Source organism: Sorex araneus, chromosome 1 (assembly GCF_027595985.1).
Source record: "Sorex araneus isolate mSorAra2 chromosome 1, mSorAra2.pri, whole genome shotgun sequence".
NCBI lineage: Eukaryota > Metazoa > Chordata > Mammalia > Eulipotyphla > Soricidae > Sorex > Sorex araneus.
In genome coordinates, this window is record NC_073302.1 from 350,425,652 (window position 1) to 350,450,829 (window position 25,178).

At 39.9% G+C, this 25,178-nt stretch overlaps 2 protein-coding genes across 2 annotated transcripts in view; both read right to left on the minus strand.

Moving 5' to 3' along the window:
* Nucleotides 1-25,178, minus strand: part of DPY19L2 (dpy-19 like 2) — a 151,234-nt gene that overhangs the window by 117,704 nt on the left and 8,352 nt on the right. The window lies entirely within an intron of this gene.
* On the minus strand, nucleotides 5,295-23,625 carry LOC101548132 (tyrosine-protein phosphatase non-receptor type substrate 1-like). The gene is made up of 2 exons (XM_055123914.1): nucleotides 23,517-23,625; nucleotides 5,295-6,476 (listed from the first exon to the last, which is right to left on the minus strand). Exons 1-2 carry the CDS (start codon nucleotides 23,623-23,625, stop codon nucleotides 5,782-5,784), a joined length of 804 nt encoding a protein of 267 aa, XP_054979889.1. The 3' UTR covers nucleotides 5,295-5,781.

Genomic DNA, 25,178 nt, shown 5'->3' on the forward strand with positions numbered 1-25,178 from the left:
TTTTTCAACCTCACATGGAATATTCATCCAGACAAACACTATGAGTCATAAAACAGACCTTAAAAATTTAAAATAGAAATCATAAAAATATTTTCTCTCCTACCAGAATCTATTTAAACTATTAATAATATCAGAAAGATGAAAATCCCCAAATACATTGAGATTAAATAAAACACACCTAAGTAACATCTGGGTCAAATTAAAACTCTCAGGATTAATTTTTAAAAATTTATGTGTGTTTGTGGGTCACATCCAGCTATGCTCAGAGCTAACTCCTGGTTCAGTACATAGGGATCACTCTAGACAGTGCTCAGGGAACCACAGGATGTGGCGGATCAATCCCAGATTTACTATGTGCAAGGCAAGCACCTTATCTTACCTTACCCTTAGATATTTTAATTGAATGAAACTAGAAATCAACTTCTAAAATTTGTGGATACAGTAAAAGCACTACTTGAGAAAGTATCATCACTGAAGACATATATTAAAAATAAAAAAGCAATGAGATCAATATTCTAAACTCAATAATAAAACCTAGAGCAGAAATTAATGAAATAGAAACCCAAGAAACAATCTGAAAGATCAATGAAACCAAGAGCTGGTTCTTTGAGAAAATAAACAAGATTGATAAACCACTAGCAAGAATCAAAAAGAAAGAGAGAACCCTAATAAACCGAATCAGAAATGAAAAGGGAGACATCACAACAGAAACCGAAGAAATTCAAAAGATCATCAGAGACTACTTTGAAACTCTGTATGCCACCGACACAAGAGAACCTAGAAGAAATGGATAAATTCCTGGATTCCTATAATCTCCCAAGATTGAACGAAGAAGACTTAGAATACCTGAATAAACCTATTGCTATCAAGGAAATTGAAACTGTAATAAAGTCTTCCCCCCAAAAAAGGGCCCAGGTCGAGATGGATTCACTAGCGAATTCTTCCAAACATTTAAAGAGGATCCGTTGCCCGTTCTTCTCAAGCTTTTCAAAAAAATTGAAGAAACAGAAACTCTACCAGTTTCTATGAGGCACTTATCTCCGTAATATCAAAAGCAAACAGAGACACCACAAAAAATGAAAACTACAGGCTAATATCCCTGATGAACATGGATGCGAAGATGGTCAAAAAAATATTAGCAAATAGAATCCAACAACTCATCAAAAAGATCATAAACCACAACCAACTGGGATTCATCCTGGGGATGCAAGGATGGCTTAACATTCAGAAACCAATCAACATAACCATCATATCAAAAAAAGAAAAGATAAAAACCACATAATAATATCAATAGATGCAGAGAAAGCATTTGACAAGATCCAGCACCTGTTCATGATGAAAGCTCTCACCAAAATGGGTATTGAAGGAACTTTCCTAATATAGTCAAAGTCATCTACCATCAGCCTATGGCAAGCATTATCTTCAATGTGGAAAAACTAAGAACCTTCCCTCTAAGATCAGGGAGAAGAAAGGGATGCCCACTCTCTCCACTTCTATTCAATATAGTACTGAAAGTACTTGCAATACTGCTTAGGCCAAAAAAAAAGATATTAAGGTCATCCAGGTAGGAAAGAACGAAATCTAGCTCTCACTATTCAGAGATGATATGATACTATACTTAGAGAACCCTAAAACCTCTACCAAGAAACTACTAAAAACAATAGACTTGTATAGTAAAGTTGCAGGCTATAAAAGCAATACCCAAAAGTCCATGCCTTTCCTATATGCAGGTAAATAGATACGAAAGTGACATGAAACAAAGCAATCCCATTCACAATCATGCCCCAGAAAATCTAGTACCTCGGAATCAACTTAACAAAGAAGATAAAGGACAGCACAAAAAAAAACTACAAAACGCTACCTCATGAAAGAAAAGAGGACATGAGGAAATGGAAACATATTCCCTGCTCATGGATTGGGAGAGTTAACACTGTCAAAATGGCAATACTCACCAAAGCACTATACAGATTCAATGTGATCCCTATAAGGATACCCATGACATTCTTCAAAGAAATTGATCAAACACTCCTGAAATTCATATGGAACAATAGCCCTCATGAATACCTAAATCAGTTCTTGGAGGGGGGGGAAGACGGGAGACATCACTTTCCCCAACCTCAAACTGTACTACAAAGCATGCTACTGGAGCAAAGACAGATCCACAGACCAATGGAATAGGGTTGAATATCCTGACACACACCCTCAAATATATCATATAATCCTTGATAAGGGAGCAAGAAATATAAAGTGGAAAAAGAAAAGCCTCTTTAACAGATGGTACTGGCAAAACTGGACAGCTATATGCAAAAAAAAAAAAAAGGGCTCAGACCTCTACCTAACACCATGCACAAAAGTCAGATCAAAATAGATTAAAGACCTCAACATCAGACCAGAATTATAAGGTACTTTGAAGAAAAGGTCAGCAAAACCTTCCACAACAATGAAACTAAAGGTATCTTCAAAGATGACACGCCACTGACCAAGCAAGTAGAAACAGAGATAAACAAATGGGACTATCTTAAACCAAGAAGCTTCTGTACCTTCAAAGAAACAGTGACCAGAATACAAAGACAGTCTGCAGAATGGGAAAAGATATTCACCCAATATCCATCGATAAGGGGTTGATATCAAGGATATACAAGGCACTAATTGACCTCTGCAAGAAGAAAACATTCAACCCCAACAGAAAGTGGGGCGATGAAATGAACAGAAACTTTCTCAAAGAAGAAATCCAAATGGCCAAAAGGCACCTGACAAAAATGCTCTTCATCATTAATCATCAGGGAGATGCAGATCAAAACAAGATACCACCTCACACCCCAGAGACTGGCCCACATCCAAAAGAACAAAAGCAATCAGTGTTGTCATGGATGAGGGGGAGAAAGGGACTCTACTTCACTGCTGGTGGGAATCAAATTGATTCAGCCCTTTTGAAAAACAGTATGGACATTTCTCAAAAAAGTAGAAACTGCGCTCCCATATGACCCAGCAATACCATTCTGGGAACAATCCTGAAGATGCAAAAAAGTGTAGTAGAAATGACCTGCACTTATATGTTCATTGCAGCACTGTTTACAATAGCCAGAATCTGGGGGAAAAAAACGAGTGGGCGAGGACAGATGACTGGTTAAAGAAACTCTGGTACATCTACACAATGGAATACTATGCAGCTGTTAGAAAAGATGAAGTCATGAAATTTGCATATAAGTAGATCAACATGGAGAGTATCATGCTGAGTGAAATGAGTCAGAAAGAGAGCGACAGACATAGAAGGACTGAACTCATTTGTGGAATATAAGTAACATAATGGGAGACTAATACCCAAAGATAGTAGGGATAAGGACCAGAAAGATTTCTCCATGGCTTGGAAGCCAGCCTTACATCTGGGGGAGAAGGCAGCTCAGATAAAGAAGGGACCATCAAGTAAAGGGTGCTAGGAGGGCCCGCTCAGGATGGGAGATGCGGGCTGAACTGAACATGATGGCCATTTAATACCTGTATCACAAACCATAACACCCAAAAGGAGAGAGAGAAAGTAAAAGGGAATGTGCCTGCCATAGAAGTGGGGAGGGGGATAGGGTGGAAGTGGTGGGAGGGATACTGGGAACATTGGTGGTAGAGATTGGGTACTGGTGGAAGGATGGGTACTTGATCACTGTATGACTGAAAGGTAAGCACGAAAGGTTTTTTTTTTTTAATTTAAATTTTATTGAATCACCATGTGGAGGGTTACATAGTTCTCATGATTATGTCAGTTATACAATACTCAAATACCCTTCCCTTCACCCGTGCCCATATTCCATCACCAACCACCACATTATACCTCCCGCCCCCTCCCGCCCCCCAGTCCCCACCCTTGTAAGTGATAAGTTTCACTTCGTTTACGCTTTATCTTGGTTACAGTCCATGTTTCAACACATAACTCACTATTGTTGCTAGGGTTTCCCCCAAAAAAAGAAAAGACAGTCCCACTGTCAAGGAAGCATTTGATGGCTCTCCATTGCTGAGAATGTAGAGATATTAAGTCCCGCTGTTTGTTACATAATTTTTCTATTTTTTTCCCCCCTTGTCCCGCGCCACCGAGATCACGCCTGTTTAGTAATCACCACGCTGCCTGACAAAGGGAAAACAAACCAAAAAAGATGGTTATTTCTCGTCATCAGCCGGCGTGGGGCTCTGGCTTAGTTGATAGTCTGGTAGAATGTCTGCAAGCAGTTTCTGGATCCAAAAGTAATACGCTGGTATGGGCCCCAGCTCAAGATTCCACCAGCGTCCCGCTGTTCCAAGTACATAATAATTTATTCCCTTGTATCCCATTCCCACGTCACCAGGTTCGTGTCAGCTTAATGGACATTATACTATGGTTAACGCCACGCCGCGTTTCTTCCCGAGAAAGAAGGATATTTCTTCTCAGCCGGCATGGGGATATGGCTTAGTTCAGTCTATAGAGATGGCTACCACTTTGGTAGCCTTCAATATTTCAGCAAAAGACTTACTATTCTTGTTAGGATTTCCCACCAAAGTCCGACCCGTTAAAAGGGAACCATTTCATATTGGTGATGATTAAATGACAATAGGTTGCGCGGCCATGGCAGCGGCCTCGCGGCTTTGAATTTCTGTATAAAGTCCAGGGAAAGTACAGCCAGAAATTACACGTCGCTACAAACTTTAACCCTATTATGGTCCCCCCAAAGTCCAACCCATTACAACAGAACCATTTCATATTGCTGATGATTAGATGACATTAGGCTGCCGCGGCCACGCGGTTTTGGGTTTCTATATAAAGTCCAGGGAAAATTCTGCCTAAAATCCTATCGCTACAATCTTTTACCCTTCAACAAAAAACTTAGTACTATTGTTTGGAGTTTCCCCCCACGTTAAGCCCTGCCAAAAAGGAACATTTACACGTTGCTGACAATCAAGAGATATTAGGTCGTGCGAATAGCAGCCGCGCGGTTTTGGATTTCTATATGAAGTCCAGGGAAAATTCTTTTGGTAATTGCATCACTCGCTGGCAGCGCCTGGGCTAGAAGCTCCGAGCACACAGTTTGGAGGCATTTTGGGGGCGCCGCTCGTGTCCAAAGTGGTTCAGTTGCCTCCGGGGTCGATATCTCGCGGGGCCAGAAAGGAGCGTCCCCACATGGCTCTGTGCTTAAATGTCGGCCGGCACAGGGTGGATCCGGAAGTCCTGCCCATCGGCTTTCCCGGGCTTCCTGTATAGTCTAAAAGCTGGCTATTGCCTCACTGCGTTCAAAAAGAAAGAGTCGAGAGAGAAAAGACCATACCCTGCCGGCAGCGCCTGGGCCAGAAGCTCCGAGCACACAGTTTGGAGGCATTTTGGGGGCGCCGCTCGTGTCCAAAGTGGTTCAGTTGCCTCCGGGGTCGATCTCGCGCGGGGCCGGAAAGGAGCATCCCCACATAGCTCTGTGCTTAAATCTGTTGGCTTGTTTTTAACTGTTTGCTTGGAACCACACCTGGCTGTGCTCACAGCTTACACCTGACTCTGCAGTTAAGGGTCACTCCTAGATAACTTGGGGTACCGTTTGGGTTTGAGGGGATCAAACACGAATCAGTTGAGTGTAAGTCAAACAGCTACTCACTATAGTGTATCTCAGCCCCTCCTCACTTTATTTCTAAAGGTTTATTTATGCCCAAAACCTGGCACCAACCTCATCCTAGTGGTTCTACTTGGAATGCATGATGGAGGCAGATATTTCTAAAAGTCTGTACAATCAGTATGATCACAATATTTAACATTAAAAGGAAGCTAAATCTTATGATTTAGATCAGTAGTTTTGTGCCCTTACCAGGTTGTTCGTTTGAGCCCAGGGTGTGCGATTTGGTGAGCGCCGGCTGCCCATCGTGCTCCACCTGGCAGGTGAACGGCACGTTCTCCTGGTGGGCACAGGAGTTCACCAGGAGCCAGCTGGTCCGGTTAAAGGTCCCGTCCTTGTTCTGTAGGAGGAGGGAGGTCGTTTCTGTCCGGGACACATTTCCATTCTCCAGCCAGGTCAGCTGCAGGTGCTGGGGGTAGAACTTCTTCACCTGGCAGGTGAGGTTCACCTGGTTGCCCACCGCCGGGAACTGGGACACCTCCAGCGTGGGAGGAACTCGAATAGTCTCAGCCAAGCTGGCCATCCCACGGAGAGAAGTGCCCCTGGGCAGGGTGATGTGGGTGACCTCACAGATGACCTGGGAGCGCACGTCCCCCGAGGTCAGCGGCACCCTGGCTGTGCTGGAGACGCTGTAGGAGGTGCTGTCCCCCTGGGGGTCCACGTTGGTCCGGGTGGCCGAGAGCGCGTTCCCGTTTTTGAACCACCGCAGGGTGATGTCTCTGGGAGAGAAGCCGTGGGACTTGCAGGTGAAGGTCACTGTCTGCCCGGGCAGGGCCCTCGTCTTGGGACCCAAGACCTCGGGACGAGAAGGTTTGGCACTCACGGTGACCTGGGTGCCTGACCCAGACTTGAACGCCACATCTTCCGAAGCACGAAAGTTTTTAAGTCTGTAACTGTACCTCATGGTGATTCATTAATAAATAAATAAATAAATATATCGCTACAGGAGCCAAAAAACCTAAACTCACCTTAGGAAATAAAAAGAATGGAAATCAAAAATTCAACATGACCACACAAAAAGAAATAGTATCATAGCAGAATTACTGGAATTTAAAACAGAAAATCAACAGAGAAAATCAACAAAAGCTGGTTCTCTGAAAATACAACAAAATCAGTAACCTTGGAGCCAAGATAACTAAGAGAAAGACTAATGAAAACGGAAAAATCACTTCAGATCTCCTTGAAAGAAAAAGAATAATTAAATAATAACAATCCTATATTCACAAGCTTGATGGCCTAGAGGGACTCATTTTATAAAAAGACACAAATGCAAAATGTACATGAGATGTGCAATTTGAATTGTATCAATTAAATATATTTAATCAGTTATCAATAATCTTCACTAAGGTAAAGTACCAAGGCCAGGTGGGTTCACTGATGAACTATACCAAACAGTCAAGGAGGAAAGTATACCAATTTCCTATAATCTCTTTCAAAAGACAGTACAGGGGGAATACTTACAAAGTCATTCACAGAAGCCAGTGCTGTCAAACACCAAACCAACGACACCACAAGAAAACTAGAGAACTGTATATTTCATGAACAGAGTCAACACTCAACAAAATTTTCAGTAGATGACTCCAATAAAACATAGAAAGAATTGCACACTACAAACAAGATCACTTCAAATAAGTGAGACTGGTTTAACATTTGAAAATCATTAATTTAATCCATAATGTTAATAGGCTAAGAAAAAAATGGTAACAACCTATGAGTAAAAAGGATCTGACAAAATCTATTCATAATAAAAAATGAACTCTAACAATGAAGATGAACTTCCTCTACTTGGTAACAATGTTAATATTTTTAATCCTATAATTTAAACTATATGTAATAGTGAGAAGTTTTAAGCATTCCCATTAAGATCAGGGATAAGGCAAAAATGTTCCATTTTACCACCAATTTTCAAAATCACAGTCTGGAACTAATAAATAAATATAACAAATGGCAGAATCATCTCTATGTAAAAAATTCAAATTAACAACAACAAAAACTCCTAGAACTAATATACTATTGTAATAAGGTCACAGAACATAAGCTCAACACATAGAATTCAGTCTCTTTTACACCATATTGTCAATGGAAAGTCTAGAATTTGAGGTTTAAAATACAACATATATGTTCGAGCGGGCACCAGTAACATCTCTCATTGAGAGACTTATTGTTACTGTTTTTGGCATATCCAATATGCACGGGTAGCTTGCCAGGCTCTGCATCTCGGGCGAGATACTCTCGGTAGCTTGCTGGGCTCTCCGAGAGGGGCGCAGGAATCGAACTCCGGTCGGCCACGTGAAAGGCGAACGCCCATCCACTGTGCTATCGCTCCAGCCCAAAATACAACATACTAGCACTCCAAAATGAAATTCTTAGGCATACACATTTGGGCCAAGGACTTGGGCAAACCAGACAGTGCACAGGGCTCCTGACTCCTGGCTCCTGGCTCCTGGCTCTGCCCTCAGGAGTCATCCCTAGCAGTGCTTGAGTAACCACGTGCAGTACTGGTGATCAAATCAGGGTCCTCTGCATGCAAGGCAAGTGCCCAGCGACTTGTATTATCTCTCTGGCATAAACATACATATAATTTTCAATGTACAATATCTACATATGAAGGTATTCCATATTTATATAGTAATATTATGGAAGATTATTTCATATTAATTTTATATATTTTTTAAAAAAACCTTCCAAACAGAACATCAACAAATTATTTTATGGAAATCAATAAGACAATTCTAAATTATACTAAAAGGCAGAAAACTAAACAGTCGACATAATATTGAAGGAAAAATAAAGTTGAAGGGCTTACACTACCCATCTTCCAGACTTACTAATATACCTTATGTAATTATAACATTGTGGCATCAGTGAAATCGACAAATAGATAAATACAATAAACTGGGTTTTGGTAAAAGAGCAAAGGCAATAAAACGGAGTATGTATTTCAACAAACGGTGCATAACTGGTCATCCACATGCAACACACAAAAAAGCCCAAATTTCAAAACCCTAATAGAGATCTCACACTCATTCACAAAAACTACCTCAAAATGGATTACAGACCTAAATGTAAAACAAAGCGCCACAAAAATCAGAAAAGCCATTTTATAAGTAATTCAAAATATTCAACTAATTCTTTTTATATATAAATTATTTATTTTTATTTTTTATGAAATCATAGCGAGATAGTTACAAAGTTGTTCATGACTGGCTTTCAGCCATACCAGTGTTTCAACCTTCTTCCACTCACCAGTATACATTTCCCACCGCCATTGCCCCCAGTTTGCCTCCTGCCATCCGCCCCCTCTGCCTCCCTCTAAGTCAGGTTCTTTCTTCCCCTTTGACCCACCTTCACTGGCCCCTCTCCCTTGGGCATTGTGGTTTGCAATACAGATAGTGAAAGGTCATCATGTATATCCCTTTCCCTACTCTTAATATCAGTTTTTGTCCAGAGTGATCATCTCTATTATTGTCCCTTCTCTACCCTAACTACCCTCCCCCCCCAGTTACTCCCCTCCCCGAACACACTCCTGTAAGCTTACAACCACTATCCAGTCCTCTTGACCCATCTTCCCTGGCCTTGGATATTACTCTCTTTATTTTTATATCCCTGAGATGAATGCAGCCATTCCATGCCTGTCACTCTAATTCTGACTCATTTCACCCAGCACGATACTCTCCATGTTCATCTAGTTATAGGCAAATTTCATGACGTCATTTTTTACTAACAGCTGCATAGTACTCTATTGGATAGATGTACCATAGCTCCTTTATACAGTTGTATGTTCTCAGGCACTTGGGTGGTTTCCAGATTCCAGCTATTGTGAATAGTGCCACAATGAACATAAAAGTGCACAAAGCATTTCTGCTGTGTGTTTCCAACAAAGAAGGAGAGTCCCTTACCCTGCATCAGCACCAGCACTGGCTGTTCTTGTTCTTTAGTGTGTGTGTCAGTCTCTGGTGTGAGATGAAATCTCACTGTTGTTCTGATTTACATCTAACTCATGATTAGTGACGTAGTGTATTTTTTCATGTGCCTGTTGGCCATGTGAATTTCCTCGTTGAGGAAGAATTCCTTTCTATTCATTTCTTCTCCCCATTTTTTGATGGGGTTAGATGTATTTTCTTGTAAAGTTCTACCAGTCTTATATATCTTGAATATTAAAACCTCATTAGATGGGTATTGAGTAAGTAATTTTTCCCATTCTGTGGGCTGTCTTTGTATCATGGTCACCATTTCTCCCGAGGTGCAGAGCTTAGTTTAGTGCAGTTCCATTTGTTTATCTTTGCTTCCACTTGTTTGGTAAATGGTACTTCATCTTTGAAGATGCCCTGAGCTTCAATGTCATGCATGGTTTTGCCTACATTATCTTCCATGTACCTAGTGGGCTCAGGTCTGATGTTGAGATGTTTGATTCATTCTGATCTGATTTTTGTGCATGGCATTAGACAGTGGTCTAAGTTCATTTATTTACATTTAGCTGCCCAAGTTTCCCAGCACCATTTGTTGAAGAGGCTTTCCTTGCTTCACTTCATATTTTTTCCTTCTTTATCAAAGATTAGGTGATCTTATATTTGAGGGTCTGTGTCATGATATTAAACTCTATTCCACTGCCATGCGGGTCTGTCTTTATTCCAATATCACTGTATCACTGTCATCCCATTGCTCATCGATTTGCTTGAGTGGGCACCAGTAACATCTCCATTGTGAGACTTGCTATTACTGTTTTTGGCATACCGAATATGCCATGGGTAGCTTGCTAGGCTCTGTCATGTGGGCGGAATACTCTCTATAGCTTGCCGGGCTCTCCGAGAGGGATGGAGGAATCGAACCCAGGTTGGCTGCGTGCAAGGCAAACACCTTACCTGCTGTACTATTCCAATATCATGCTGTTTTAATTACTACTTCTTTGTAGTACACTTTGAAGTTGACGAAGCTGATGCCTACCATTTTCTTTTTCCCAAGGATTTCTTTAGCTATTCATGAGGGTTTATTGCTCCATATGAATCCCAGGAGTATTTGATCTATTACTTTGAAAAATGCAGTCTTATAGGGACTGCAATGAATCTGTTGAAAAAGATTAGAAGGGACAGCGAAGGTCACTTCCTATTTATCAAGAGATATGTACAACAGGAAGAAATCATACACTTAAACATGTACATACATAATGATCAACTGGCTAAATACTTAAAACAAGTCCTAACAAACTTTAAGGAGGACAATGCTAGCAACACAATAGTAGTCGGAGACTTCAACACCACCTTATCACCTCTGGATAGATCGACAAGAATAAAACTCACCAAGGAAATACTGACACTGAAGAAAAAAATAGAAGAGAGAGGCCTAATAGACCTATACAGGGCTTTACACCCCAAAATGAAAGAATACACATTCTTTTCCAGCGCACACGGAACATTTTGCAAAACAGACCAGGTATTGGGCCACAAAACATACCTCAATAGAATCGGAAAAATAGAAATTGTATCAACAATCTTCTCAGACCACGATGCGCTATAGATAGAAGCTAATCACACACAGACGCAGAGAATCAAAGCAAACACCTGGAAATTAAACAGCTCAGTGTTGAACAGTGAGTGGGTCAGGAAGGAAATCAAGGAAGAAATCAAGAGATACCTAGAAACAAATGAAAATGAAGACACGAGCTACCAAAACCTATGGGATGCAGCTAAAGCTGTATTAAGGAGAAAATTTCTAGCTCTGCAAGCATTCCTTAGGAAGGAAGAAAGGGCCTACACAGATAGCTTGACTTCACAGCTCAAGGCCTTAGAAAAGGACCAGAAAAAGGAACCCAAACCAGACCAAAGGAAAGAAATAATAAAAATTAGAGCAGAAATTAATGACATGGAAAACCAGAAAACAATCCAAAAGGTCAATGAAACCAAGAGCTGGTTCTTTAAGAAAATAAACAAGATTGATAAACCGCTAGCAAGACTCACAAAGAAAGAAAGAGAACCCTAATAAACCAAATCAGGAATGAAAAGTGGGACATCACAACAGAAACCAATGAAACTCAAAAGATTATCAGAGACTACTTTGAAAGTCTATATGCCACGAAACAAGAGAACCTAAAAGAAATGGATGAATTCCTTGACTCCTACAATCTCCCAAGACTGAACCAAGAAGACTTGGAATTCCTGAATAGACCCATTAATATCAAGGAAATTGAAACTGTAATCAAAAGTCTCCCCAAAAACAAAAGCCCAGGTCCAGATGGATTCACTGGCAAATTCTTCCAAACATTTAAAGAAGAATTGTTGCCAATTCTCCTCAAGCTTTTCCAGGAATTTGAAAAATCAGGAACTCTCCCAAATAGTTTCTATGAAGCACATATCTCCCTAATATCAAAATCAAACAAAGACACCACTAAGAAAGAAAATTATAGACCAATATCCCTGATGAACACTGATGCGAAGATCCTCAACAAAATATTAGCAAACAGGATCCAACAACTCATCAAAAAGATCATACACCAGGAACAAGCGGGATTCATCCCAGGGATGCAAGGATGGTTTAGCATTCAGAAATCAATCAACATATCAACATAATCTATCATATCAACAAAAGTAAAGATAAAAACCATATGATTGAAATGAGTCAGAATGAAAGAGACAGACATAGAAAGATTGCACTCATATGTGGAATATAATGTAACTGAGAAGTACAAGTTGGCAATGATGCAACTTCTGACAGATATCTCTCTGGACTTAGTTACTAAAATACTAAGATACAGAAACCCAAAACCGAGAGGCCGCTAAGTGTGGTCACTCGACCTCATACCTCTTCATCCTCAGCAATGGAAATCAAATTATCTAATGCTTCCTTTTCAGCAGGTCTGACTTTAGGGGAGAGACTCTCCGAACAATAATAGTGAATTTTGTTGAAATATTGAATGCAATCAAAGTGAAAGTAAAGTGAAATTTATTAGTTACACAGGCAGGGGAACTAAGGGTGGGGGGGCTAGGGGCGTGGGAGGTTAGGGGTGTGGGGGTGTGGGGTAGAGCTATACTGGGATTCTTGGTGGTGGAATATGTGCACTGGTGAAGGGATGGGTATTCGAGCATTGTATAACTGAGATTTAAACCTGAAAACTTTGTAACTTTCCACATGGTGACTCAATAAAAAAATTAAAATTAAAAAAATAAATTAAAAAAAAACAAAACATATGATTATATAAATTGATGCAGAGAAAGCATTTGACAAGATCCAACATCCGATCATGATGTAAACCCTCACCAAAATGGGTTTCGGAGGAACTTTCCTCAAGATAGTCGAAGCCATCTACCATAAGTCTATGGCAAGCATTATCATCAATGGGGAAAAACTAAGGGCCTTTCCTCTAAAATCAGGGAGAATAAAGGGATGCCCACTCTCACCACTTCTGTTCAATATAGTCAGGGAAGTACTTGCGATAGCTGTTAGACAAGAAAAAGGTATCAAGGACATCCAGATAGGAAAGGAAGAAATCAAACTCTCACTATTTGCAGACGATATGATACTATATCTAGAGAAGCCTAAATCCTCTACTAAGAAACTCTTGGAAACAATAGACTTGTACAGTAAAGTTGCAGGCTATAAAATCAATACCCAAAATTCCATGACCTTCCTATTTGCAAACAATGAGACAGAGGAAAGGGACATGAAAAAAGCAATTTCCATTCACAATTGTGTCCCAGAAAATCAAGTACCTTGGAATCAGCTTAACTAAGGAAGTAAAAGACCTCTACAAAGAAAACTACAGGATGCTACTCCATGAAATAAAAGAGGACATGAGGAAATGGAAACATATCCCCTGCTCATGGTTAGGGAGAATCAACATTGTCAAAATGGCAATACTCCCAAAAGCATTATACAGATTCAACGCGATCCCTATAAGGATACCCATGACATTATTCAAAGAAATGGATCGAGCAATCCTAAAATTCATATGGAACAACAAATGCCCGTGGATTGCTAAAACAATTCTTGGGAAAAAGATGATGGGAGGCATCACCCTCCCCAACCTCAAACTTTACTATAAGGCGATAATAATCAAAACAGCATGGTACTGGAACAAAGGCAGAGCCTCAGACCAATGAAACAGGGTGGAATATCCCTACACACAACCCCAAATGTATGACCATCTAATCTTTGATAAGGGAGCAAGAAATGTGAAGTGGAGCACCATTTAACAAATGGTGCTGGCACAACTGGACAACCACATGCAAAAGAATGAGCTTAGACCTTGACCTGACACCATGCACAAAAATCAGAACAAAATGGATTAAGGACCTCAACATCAGACCACAAACCATAAGGTACATTGAAGACAAGGTAGGCAAAACCCTCCACGATATTGAAGATAAAGGTATCTTCAAAGATGACATGCAACTGGCTAACCAAGTGGAAACAGAGATAAACAAATGGGACTACGTCAAACTAAGAAGCTTCTGCACCATAAAAGATACAGTGACCAGAATACAAAGACAGTCTACAGAATGGGAAAGGATATTCACCCAATACCCATCCGATAAGGGGTTGATATCAAGACACTGGTTGAACTCTACAAGAAAAAAACATCCAACCCCATCAGAAAATGGGGCGAAGAAATGAACAGAAACTTTCCCAAGAAAGAGATACGAATGGCCAAAAGGCACATGAAAAAGTGCTCTACATCACTAATCATCAGGGAGATGCAGATCAAAACAACCATGAGAAACCACCTCACACCACAGAGACTGGCACACATCCAAAAGAACACAAGCAACCACTGTTGGAGAGGATGTGGGGAGAAAAGGACCCTTCTACACTGCTGGTGGGAATGCCAACTGGTTCAGCCCTTCTGGAAAACAATATGGATGATTCTCAGAAAATTAGAAATTGAGCTCCCATTTGACCCAGCAATACCACTACTGGGAATATATCCCAGAGGAGCAAAAAAGTATAGTCGAAATGACATCTGCACTTATATGTTCATCGCAGCACTGTTTACTATAGCCAGATTCTGGAAAAAACCCGAGTGCCCGAGAACAGATGACTGCTTAAAAAATTCTGGTACATCTATACAATCGAATACTATGCAGCCATTGAAAAAATGAAGTCATGAACTTTTCATATAAGTGGATCAACATAGAAAGTATCATGCTAAGTGAAATGAGTCAGAAAGAGAGAGACAGATATAGAAAGACTGCACTCATCTATGGAATATAAAATAACAGAATAGGAGACTAATATCCAAGAATAGTAGAAATAAGTACCAGTAGGTTGGCTCCATGGCTTGGAAGCTGATCTCACATGCTTGGGGAAAAGGCAGCTCAGATACAGATGGGAGTATCAAGTTAAATGTGGTTGGAGATCCTGCCTGGGAAGGGAGATGTTTGCTGAAAGTAGACTAGAGACTGAACACAATGGCCACTCAATACCCTTATTGCAAACCACAACACCCAACTGGAGAGAGATATCAAAAGGGAGTACCCTGCCACAGAGGCAGGGTGGAGTGGGGGGGAGATAGGATTGGGGTGGGGGAAAGGATACTGGGTTTATTGATGATGGAAAACGGGCACTGGTGGAGGGATGTGTTTGTGAACATTGTATGAGGGAAAAACAAGTTCTAACATGTGTGAATCTGTATCTGTACCCTCATGGTGATTCACTAAAGAATAAATTTAAAAAAAGAAAAACCATAGACATTTGTGCATTAATTTTGTAACCTATCACTCTATGATACAAATTTATTGTTCCTAGGAGCTTTTTGGTAGAATCCTTAGGATTCTCTAAGCATAGTATCATGTCATCCGCAAATAAAAGAGTCTGATGCTCTTTTAAATTTCTGTGGTTCCTTTCTTATCTGGAAGACCTTGATATCTTTTTCTTCCCTAACTGCCATTGTAGTTACTTGCAGTACTACATTGAATAGAAGTGACGAGAGTGAGTAACCTTGTCTTGTACCTCTAAGAATCTTAGAGGGAAAGCTTTTGGTTTTTCCCCATTGAGGATAGTGCTTGCAGTGGGCTTGTGGTAGATGGCTTTGACTACGTTGAGGAATGTTCCCTCAACTCCCATTTTGTTGAGGTTTTTTTTTTATCATAAATGGGTGCTAGTTCATCCCAAATACTTTCTCTGTATCTACTGACATATTAATATGGCTTTTATTTTTTCTTTTATTGACATTATTATGTTGACTTGTGAATGTTAAACCATCCTTACATCCCTAGGATGAATCCTACTTGGTCATCATGTGTGATCTTTCTGATGAGTTGTTGAGTTCTATTTGTTAGTATTTTGTTGAGGATCACTGCATCTATGTTTATAAGGTATTTTGACCTGTAATTTTATTTTTTGTGGTGCCTCTGTCTGCTTTTGGTTATCAGGGTGATATTTTCCTCATAGAAACTGGAAGTATTTCTGTTTATACAATTTCCTTGAAAAAATCTGAAAAGTTTGGGCAGTAAGTCCCCTTTAAAGGTTTGGAAAAGGGGCTAGAGTGATAGCACAGCAGGTAGAGCGCTTGCCTTGCACATGGTCGACCCGGGTTCGAGTCCCAGCACCCCATATGGTCCCCTGAACACCGCCAGGAGTTAATTCTTGAGAGCATGAGCCAAGAGTGACCCCTGTGTATCACTGGGTGTTACCCAAGAAGCCAAAAAAAAAAGTTTGGAAGAATTCATTAGTGAATCCATCTGGGCCTGAGATTTTGTTTGAGGGAAGAATTTTGACTACCATTTCAATTTCCTCAACAGTGATAGGTCTGTTCAGGTATTCCAAGTCTTCTTGGTTCAGCCTTGAGAGATTTTAGGAATCCAGGAATTTATTCATTTCTTCTAGGCTTTCTTGTTTCATGGCATACAAATTCTCAGAATAATCTCTGATGGTCTTTTGAATTTCTGTGGTTTCTGTTGTGATGTCACCCCTCTCATTTCTGATTCAGTTTATTAGATTGTTTTCCCTCTCTGTGAATCTTGCTAGTGGTTTACTGATCTTGTTTATTTAAAATAAAAAAACAGCTTTTGGTTTAATTGATATTTTGGATTGTTTTGGGAATTCCAGTTTATTAATTTCTGCTTGAAGTTTTATTATTTCCTTCCTCCTACCTAGCTTGGGCTCCTTTTGTTTTTCTTTTCCTAAGGTTTTACGCTGTGAAGTCAAGTTGTTTATGTGGGCCCTTTCTTCTTCCTTCCTTCCTAATGCTCACAGAGCTATAAACTTTCCTCCTAACACTGCTTTTGCTGTGCCCCACAAAGCTACAAGGTTCTGGTAGCTTGTATCCTTGGTCTTGTTCCCAGGAATCTCTTGACTTCCTGACTGCGGTCGTCCCTCCTGCTCTGCTGCTGTGCCACCGCTATCTTGCCTCCTCCACCTGGACTTTTGGAAGGAGTTGTTTGCTTGCAGAATTATTTTCCGACCTTTGACTTTGGGTCTATGTTTGCTCTGACTACTCAAATAGTGTTTTGTTTTGTAGGCAGCATTGTTGCATTCAGTTTTTTTTTTTTTATTTTTTTTTAATTTATTTATTTTTAATTAGAGAATCACCGTGAGGGTACAGTTACAGATTTATACACTTTTGTGCTTATACTTCCCTCATACAAAGTTTGGGAACCCATCCCTTCACCAGTGCCCATTCTCCACCACCCGTAAACCCAGTGTCCCTCCCACCCTCCCCAATCCCATCTCCCCCCCACCCCACCCTGCCACTGTGGCAAGGCATTCCCTTCTGTTTTCTCTCTCTAATTAGCTGTTGTGGTTTGCAATAAAGGTGTTGAGTGGCCGCTGTGCTCAGTCTCTAGCCCTCATTCAGCCCGCAACTCCCTTCCCTCACATGGCCTTCGACTACAATGTAGTTGGTGATCGCTTCTCTGAGTTGACCTTTCCCCGGAACGTGAGGCCAGCCTCGAAGCCATGGAGTCAATCCATTTTGCCACTCTGTCCCTTAATCGGTGCATTTAGTCCATTGACATTGAGAGAGATTATTGCCATGGGGTTTCATGCCATCTTTCTGTAAAACTTTGTTGTCTGTGGGGTTTGTCTTGACTTAGAGTAGCCCTTCAGTTCTTCTTCTAAAGTTGGTTTTTAGTTTATGAAGTGCCTAAGCTGTTGTTTATCCACGAAGTTGTGCATTTATCTTTCAAATCTGCACAAGAGTCTAGCAGGGTAACATTTTCTTGGGGTGATGAGGCCTTCATTTCATTAAGTTAGAGTTAAAAATGTCTTTGAGTCTTTTTATTGAGGACTCTTAGCTGGTATCCTTTGGGCTTCTTTGATCTAGATGTGTGTTCTCTGGCTCTGAGAACTTTACAGCAATGACGTATTTTACTGTTACTGCCTCATTGGCGTTGTCCTGTATTTTATTGGCTGTCTGCTCCACTTCATCTTTGAACTTACTGAACACTTTCCCAGTTTATCTCTGAATTCTTTATCAGAGAGATTTTGTATGTGGGTATTCCTTGTTGAGGCTTCAGGGCGACTGTCTTCCTTCACTCCTCATGATAGTGTTCTGTGCCATTTTCCCATAGTCCTGTGGTAGTCTGGGGGTGGAGATATCCTTGTTTCCCCTTCCTTTTTGGTGATCCTGTGTAACTATGTGGGGCCTTTCTGGTAATGGATCTTATGGACTATATGGGGGGGGTAATAACTGGTGACTACTAATGCAGGGGAGACCATACCCACCTTAGTTCTAACCTGGGGGTGGGGCATCTGCAGAGTTCCTTGAGTTGGGGTCCAGCAACCACTTGTAACGGGTCCTCAGTGCTGCCACTCTATACAATTTATTCTTAAAACATTAACAGACAACCTAATTTAAAAATGGGCCAAAGACTAAAACCACATCTCAATAAAGAAGAAAACAATGCCACGTACCATCTGAGAAATGCAACTGACAATACTATGCAATCCCACTACTTACCCATCAGAATGGTGGAATCAAGAACCGTGACAGTGCCAAACACTGCCCAGGATGAGGAACATCAGTAACTAGCATCCCATATGGTCCCCCAAGCACCACCAAGAGTAACCCCTGAGCATTGCAAAAAAAAAAAAAAAAAGCCCAGGTTCAGATGGTTCACTAGTGAATTCTTCCAAACATTTAAAGGGAACAATTGCCAGTCCTTTTCAACCTTTTCCAGGAAATTGAAGAAACAAAACCACTACCAGTTTCTATGAGGCACATATAACCCTAATACCTAAAGCAGACAGAGATACCACCAAAAAAAAATATTACAGGCCCATATCCCTAATAAATACCAATGCAAAGATCTTCAATAAAATATTAGCAAATGGGATCCAACGACTCATCAAAAAGATCATACACCATGAAGTGGGATTTACCCGGGGATGCAAGGATGGTTTAACTTTCTCAAGTCAATCAACATAATCTACCATATCAATAAAAGAAAAGATAAAAACCATATTAATAGACTCAGAGAAAGCATTTGACAAGATTGCAGCAGTGTTTACAATAGCACAATCTGGAAAAAACCAGAGTGCTCAAAAACAGATGAGTGGCTAAAGAAACTCTGGTACATCTACACAATGGAATACTATGTAGCTGTCAGAAAACATGAAGTCATGAAATTTGCATATAAGTGGATCAACATGGAAAGTATCATACTTAGTGAAATGAGTCAGAAAGAAAGAGACAGACATAGAAAGATTGCACTCATATGCGGTATATAATATAGCTGAGAAGTACAAGTTTGCAATGATGCAATTTCTGGCAGATATTTCTCTGGACATTTAATAATTTTAGTATTACTAAAATACTAAAATACAGAAATCCGAAACCATGTGGCCGCTAGTGTGGCCACTTGACCTCATATCGCTTCATTCTCAGCAATGGAAAACAAATTATCAAATGCTTCCTTTTCAGCAGGTCCGATTTTAAGGGGGAGAAACTCCAAACAATAATAGTGAGTTTTGTGTTGAAATATTGAATGTAATCAAAGTAAAGAGAAAGTAAAGTGAAATTTATCAGTTACACAGTTGGGGTGGGGGCTGGGGAGGTGGGGGGGAGGGGGAGCGATACTGTGATTCTTGGTGGTGGAATATGTGCACTGGTGAAGGGATGGGTGTTTCACCATTGTATAACTGAGACTTAAACCTGAAAACTTTGTAACTTTTCACATGGTGATTCAGTAAAAGAAAAAAAAAATAAATTAAAAAAAAAGATCCAGCACCCTTTTATAATGAAAACTCTCAGCATAATGAGAATTGAAGAAGCTTTCCTCAACATAGTCAAAGCCATCTACCACAAGCCTACAGCATTATTCTCAATGGGGAAAAACTGAAAGCCTTCCCTCTAAGATCAGTAACAAGATAAAAATACCCACTCTCACCACTTCTATTCAATATGGCACTGGAAGTTCTGGCCTTAGAAGTTAGGCAAGAAAAAAAGATATTAAGGGCATCCAGACAGGAAAGGAAGAAATCAAGCTCTCACTATTTGCAGATGACATGATACTAAGAGAACCCTAAAGCCTTTACCAAGAAGCTCCTAAAAACAATAGACTTCTATAATAAAATCACAGGCTATTTATCAATACCCAAAAGTCCATGGCTTTCCCATATGCAAATAGTAAGAGAGAAGAAAATGATATTAAAAAAACATTGACAATCATGCCTCAGAAAATCGAGTACCTTGGAATCAGCATAACTAAAGAGGTAAAGGACTGTACAAAGAAATCTACAAAATACTATTTAAGAAAAAGTGGAGGACATGAGGAAATGGAAACACATCTCATGGATTGGGAGAATTAACATTGTCAAAATGGCAATACTCCCCAAAGCATGACACAGATTCAATGTGATCCTATAAGGATACCCACGACATTCTTCAAAGAAATTGATCAAACACTCCTGAAATTCATATGGAATAAGCCCCCACGAATAGCTAAATCAATTCTTGGGGAAAAAAAGATGGGAGGCATCACCTTCCCCAACCTCAAACTGTACTGCAAAGCAGTAATAATTAAAACAGCATGGTAGTGGAACGAAGACAGATCCACAGACCAATGGAATAGGGTTGAGTATCCTGATACACACCCTCAAATGTATCATATAATCTTTGATAAGGGAGCAAGAAATACAAAATGGAACAGGGAAAACCTCTTTAACAAATGGTGCTGTCAACACTGGACAGCTACGTGAAAAAAAGGGGGGGCTCAGACATCTACCTAACACCATGCACAAAAGTCAGATGAAAATGGATTAAAGACCTCAATAACAGACCAGATCTTCAATAAAATATTAGCTGAAAATCCATAAGGTACATTGAAGACAAGGTCAGCAAACCCTCCGTGTACACTGAAGCTAAAGGTATCTTCAAAGATGAAATGCCACTGACCAAGCAAGTAGAAGCAGAGATAAACAAATGGGACTATCTTAAGCTAAGAAGCTTCTGCACCTCAAGAAAAACCAAAAACCAAAAACCAAAACAGTGAGGAGGATACAAAGACAGCCTGGGAAAACATATTCACCCATTACCCTTCTGATAAGGAGTTAATATCAAGGATATACAAGGCACTGGATGAACTCTACAAGAAAAAAAACCATCCAATCCTATCATAAAATGGGGCGACTAAATGAACAGAAACTTTTTCGAAGAAGAAATTCAAATGGTTAAAAGGCACATGAAAAAATGCTCTTTATCACTAATAATCAGAGATGCAGATCAAACAACAATGAGATATCATCTTACACCACAGAGGCTAGCACACATCCAAAAGAACAAAAGCAACCAAGCAACGGGTGTTGTCCTGGATTCGGGGAGAAAGAGACTCACTTTCACTGTTGGTGGGAATGCTGACTGGTCCAGCCTTTTTGGAAAACAATATGATGTTTCTCAAAAAAACAGAAACTGAGCTCCCATTTGATCCAGTAATATCACATCTGGGAATATACCTTGGGGGCCCCAAAAAAAACACAGTACAAACACCATCTACACTCACTGCAGCACTATTCAACATAGCCAGAATCTGGAAACAACCTGAGTATCAAAGAACAGACGAATGGACAAAGAAACTATGTCACATCTGCACAATAGAATACTATGCAGCTGTCAGGAAAAATAAAGTCATGGAATTTGCCTATAAATGGATGGACACAGAGAGTATCATGCTAAGTGAAATGAGAAAGAAAGGCACAGACACTGAATGACTGCATTCATTTGTAGTACATAAAATGCATATATATATATGTATATAGTAGAACAAAATATCCATGGCCAGGGTAAGCAGGGGTTAGGATGACTGGTCGAGGTTGGAACTAACCACAAGTATGTGGGGGGCTGAGGGTAGATAGGATAGAGAAGAGACCAATATGACAGTAACAGCTGGAAATGATCACATTGGACAAGATCTGAGGGTTAAAAGTGGGTAAGGGATATTCTTGATAACTTTTGCTGTATCAATATTGCAAACCACAATGCCAAAAAGCGGGGAAGAGGGATAGGGGGAGAGAGGAGGAGAGAGAGAGTGAATAAAAGCACCGGAAAAGAGGCAGGCAAAAAGGGTAACGGGAGGGAACCTGGGGCCATTGGTGCTGGGAAATGTGCACTGGTGGAGGGATAGGCATTGGAACACTGCATGAATGAAATACAATTATGAACGGGCTCTGTAATGATCTAAGAAAATAAATTAATAAAAAGAATTTTTTTATTTTTAATTAAAAAGTTAAAATTACCCTACCACATATATATATATATATATCATGCCAATAACCTTTTGCATTATTTAGTCACTGTAGTTGACAAAGCTTTCAATGTGCAATTTTCAACATACAATGTTCCAACTCCAATCCCACCACCAGTGTTAGCATCTTTTCATGTCCCTATGTTTCCCCACACCCACATTGCCTCCTCCTTAATGGGCATCTTTGTTTAATTATTGTGTCTGAAAATCATTTGGATCAGGCATTTTGATCTTGGCAAGATTTTTATTTACTTTCAATTTTCTTCCCAAATAGGTCTGTTCAGGTTTTCTTCTTTCTCCTCAATCAACTTTGGGAGCGTCTATACTTCTAGAAACTCAGGTATTCATCCTTCACAACTTGACAGTACAGCGTTACTCATAGTAACCTCTTAGGATCTTCTGTGTTTCTGAAGGGTTTCGTGTAATTCCTCCTTTTTTCAATTTGTTTTCTATTTTACTTCCTAGTGAGTCTAGCTAAGGCTATGTGTATCTTGTTTATTTTTTTCAAAAACCTAGTTCATGGTTTTATTGCCTTTTTGATTTGATTTCAATACCATTGATTTCTGCCCTTATTTTCATGATTTTCTTCTAATTTTAGGATTCAATTGTTGTTCCTTTTCTAGGTTTTTAACACGCATTTAGGTTGCTAATTTGAACTTTTTCTTCATTCCCAATGTGGCCTGTTTTGCTATTAATTTCCCCCTCGAGTACTGTTTTTTGCTGTTTATAGTTTCTTCATTCACTTTTATTTTAAAGGATAATTTTAGTTTTTTTATTTCTGCTATGACCCAGCTGTGCTTTAGCAGCATTTTGCTCAGTTTCAAAGTGCTGGATCTTTAGGCCACCTTTTAGGGCTGATTTCAACCTCCACAGCACTGTGCTCTGGGAGTAGGCTATATGTGGTCTGTAGACTAGAAAATTTATGTATGTTTGCCCTAGTATGTGATCTAGCCAGGAGACTGCTGCGTTCCTGGAGAAGAATCTGTATTCAGTTTTCTGGGATGGAAGGCCTTGACAATTGATCCCGGTTATTCCAATTCCTCATTCTCTGGTTGATCTGCATGATAGCAAAGTGGCCTCACTCAGTTCCTGTCAGTGTTTCTCTTAAGTCTGTGAGGAGAAGCTTTATAAAATTTTCTGCCCCTTCATTTGATGCATGTATGTGGACATAGTCTGAATTTCTTGATCTATTGTTTCCTTACCAGTAATGCCCACCCCTAGTTCTTACCTTCTCTAGCTGAATGCCATTTGATGTGATGTAAGTGTAACTGCCCCCAGGTTGTAGTAGCAAGGATTGTGGTTTGTGGAGCTATGGAGGGTTGCTTTTGGTCTACCATTGGTATGTATAATTGTTTTTCAACCTTGCTCTAAGCCCATATTTATTCCACAAATTCAAGTGTGCTTCCTGTAAGAAGCAAATAGTTACAGTTGTTTCCTAAGCGATCCAGTCACTTTATGCCTTTTGATGGAAATGTTTCATTTGTTGACAGTCAGAGAAATCATTGATATAAATGAATTTTCCATTTTCCTATGAAGATTTTGATTGTTGTTGCTGTGAGTCTAATGTGCATGTGAGTCTAATTTTGCAATGTACACTGCAGGAATGGACTGTAGATAGCAACTGTCTCAAGCATTTGTCTCTAAAATCTGCATGACAGGCTTGCAGAGTAGAGAACCCCGAGTTCCAAGATTTTCCTGGTGCAGTACTTTGAATATATCATTTCTTGTATGATTTTATATGAGATGTATTGCACATTTCATGTTGTTTCCCTTGTATCTGAGTTTTCTCTCTCTCTCTCTCGTTACTTCTAAATTACCTGTCTCTCTCCGTGGATCTTGCTATTTTGATTACAGTGTGTCTCAGTGCTGTTCAAATTCAGTTTGTTTTGTCTGGTATGCCTTGGGCCTCTTGAATCTTCAGGTTTCCATCCAGTGATGGAGGAAGTTTTAAACTATCACCCCTTCCACTATATTCCTCTTGTTCTTTTCTCTTCTGGGATTCCTACAGTACCAGTATATATATATATATATATATATATATATATATATATATATATATATATATATATAAAAAGATTTTTTTATCTCTTGCTATTGTCCATCAAGTATCTTATAACTTCTATTTTTCATGTCTCTTTTCTGTTGTCTCTTCATTTTTGGTTATGGTTATGGCTCATATTACCTTTTTCTTTTCTTTATATATCTTTTTTTTAGTACCAGTAAGTTTTTATTTATTCATTGTATTTTCCCAGGGTACAGGAGGGGAATGGGAAATGGATCAGCATGTATGTAGCAAAATGACTGCAAAAAGGAAAGGAAGTAAACCCCTACTGCAAAATCAACCATCAAATAAACATTTCCCAAGGATGGGGTCACCAAAGTCCATGGGCTCCCGTCTCAGCCCATGGGATGAGGGAAGGGGATCAGCTACATGCTTCCCTACTCTCCCGCCCTCCCTCCCCAGAAATTCAAGATTTCACACAAAACTTTGGTTTCTAACAGTAAACATGGAGTTACATTCGTCCGTTTCCTATTAAACAATCTTGTGGCCACTTTGACCTAAGTTTCTTGCATCTGCACAAAAGTTCCTGAGTGACTTGGATATACATTCATCTTCCCTTTCCTTGGTTTCCTGATTCCACTTTACTTGGTTTCCTGATTCCACTTTACAAGAGAACCACCCTTTCTCTTGTGTTCCCCTGCCCCTATTTCCTATTTTGAATCAGGTCTTCTGTCCCTCAAACTTCTACAATTTTCTTTGTATATGGAAGGCCCCCTCATTGCTTCTCTACCCTAATATTCAAAACTAAAGTCATACAGCAGCGCATGTTTGGCATAAAAGTTAGCAAGTGATAGTCCTCTCTTCAAAGGCTGGGTGCAAGAAATAGTG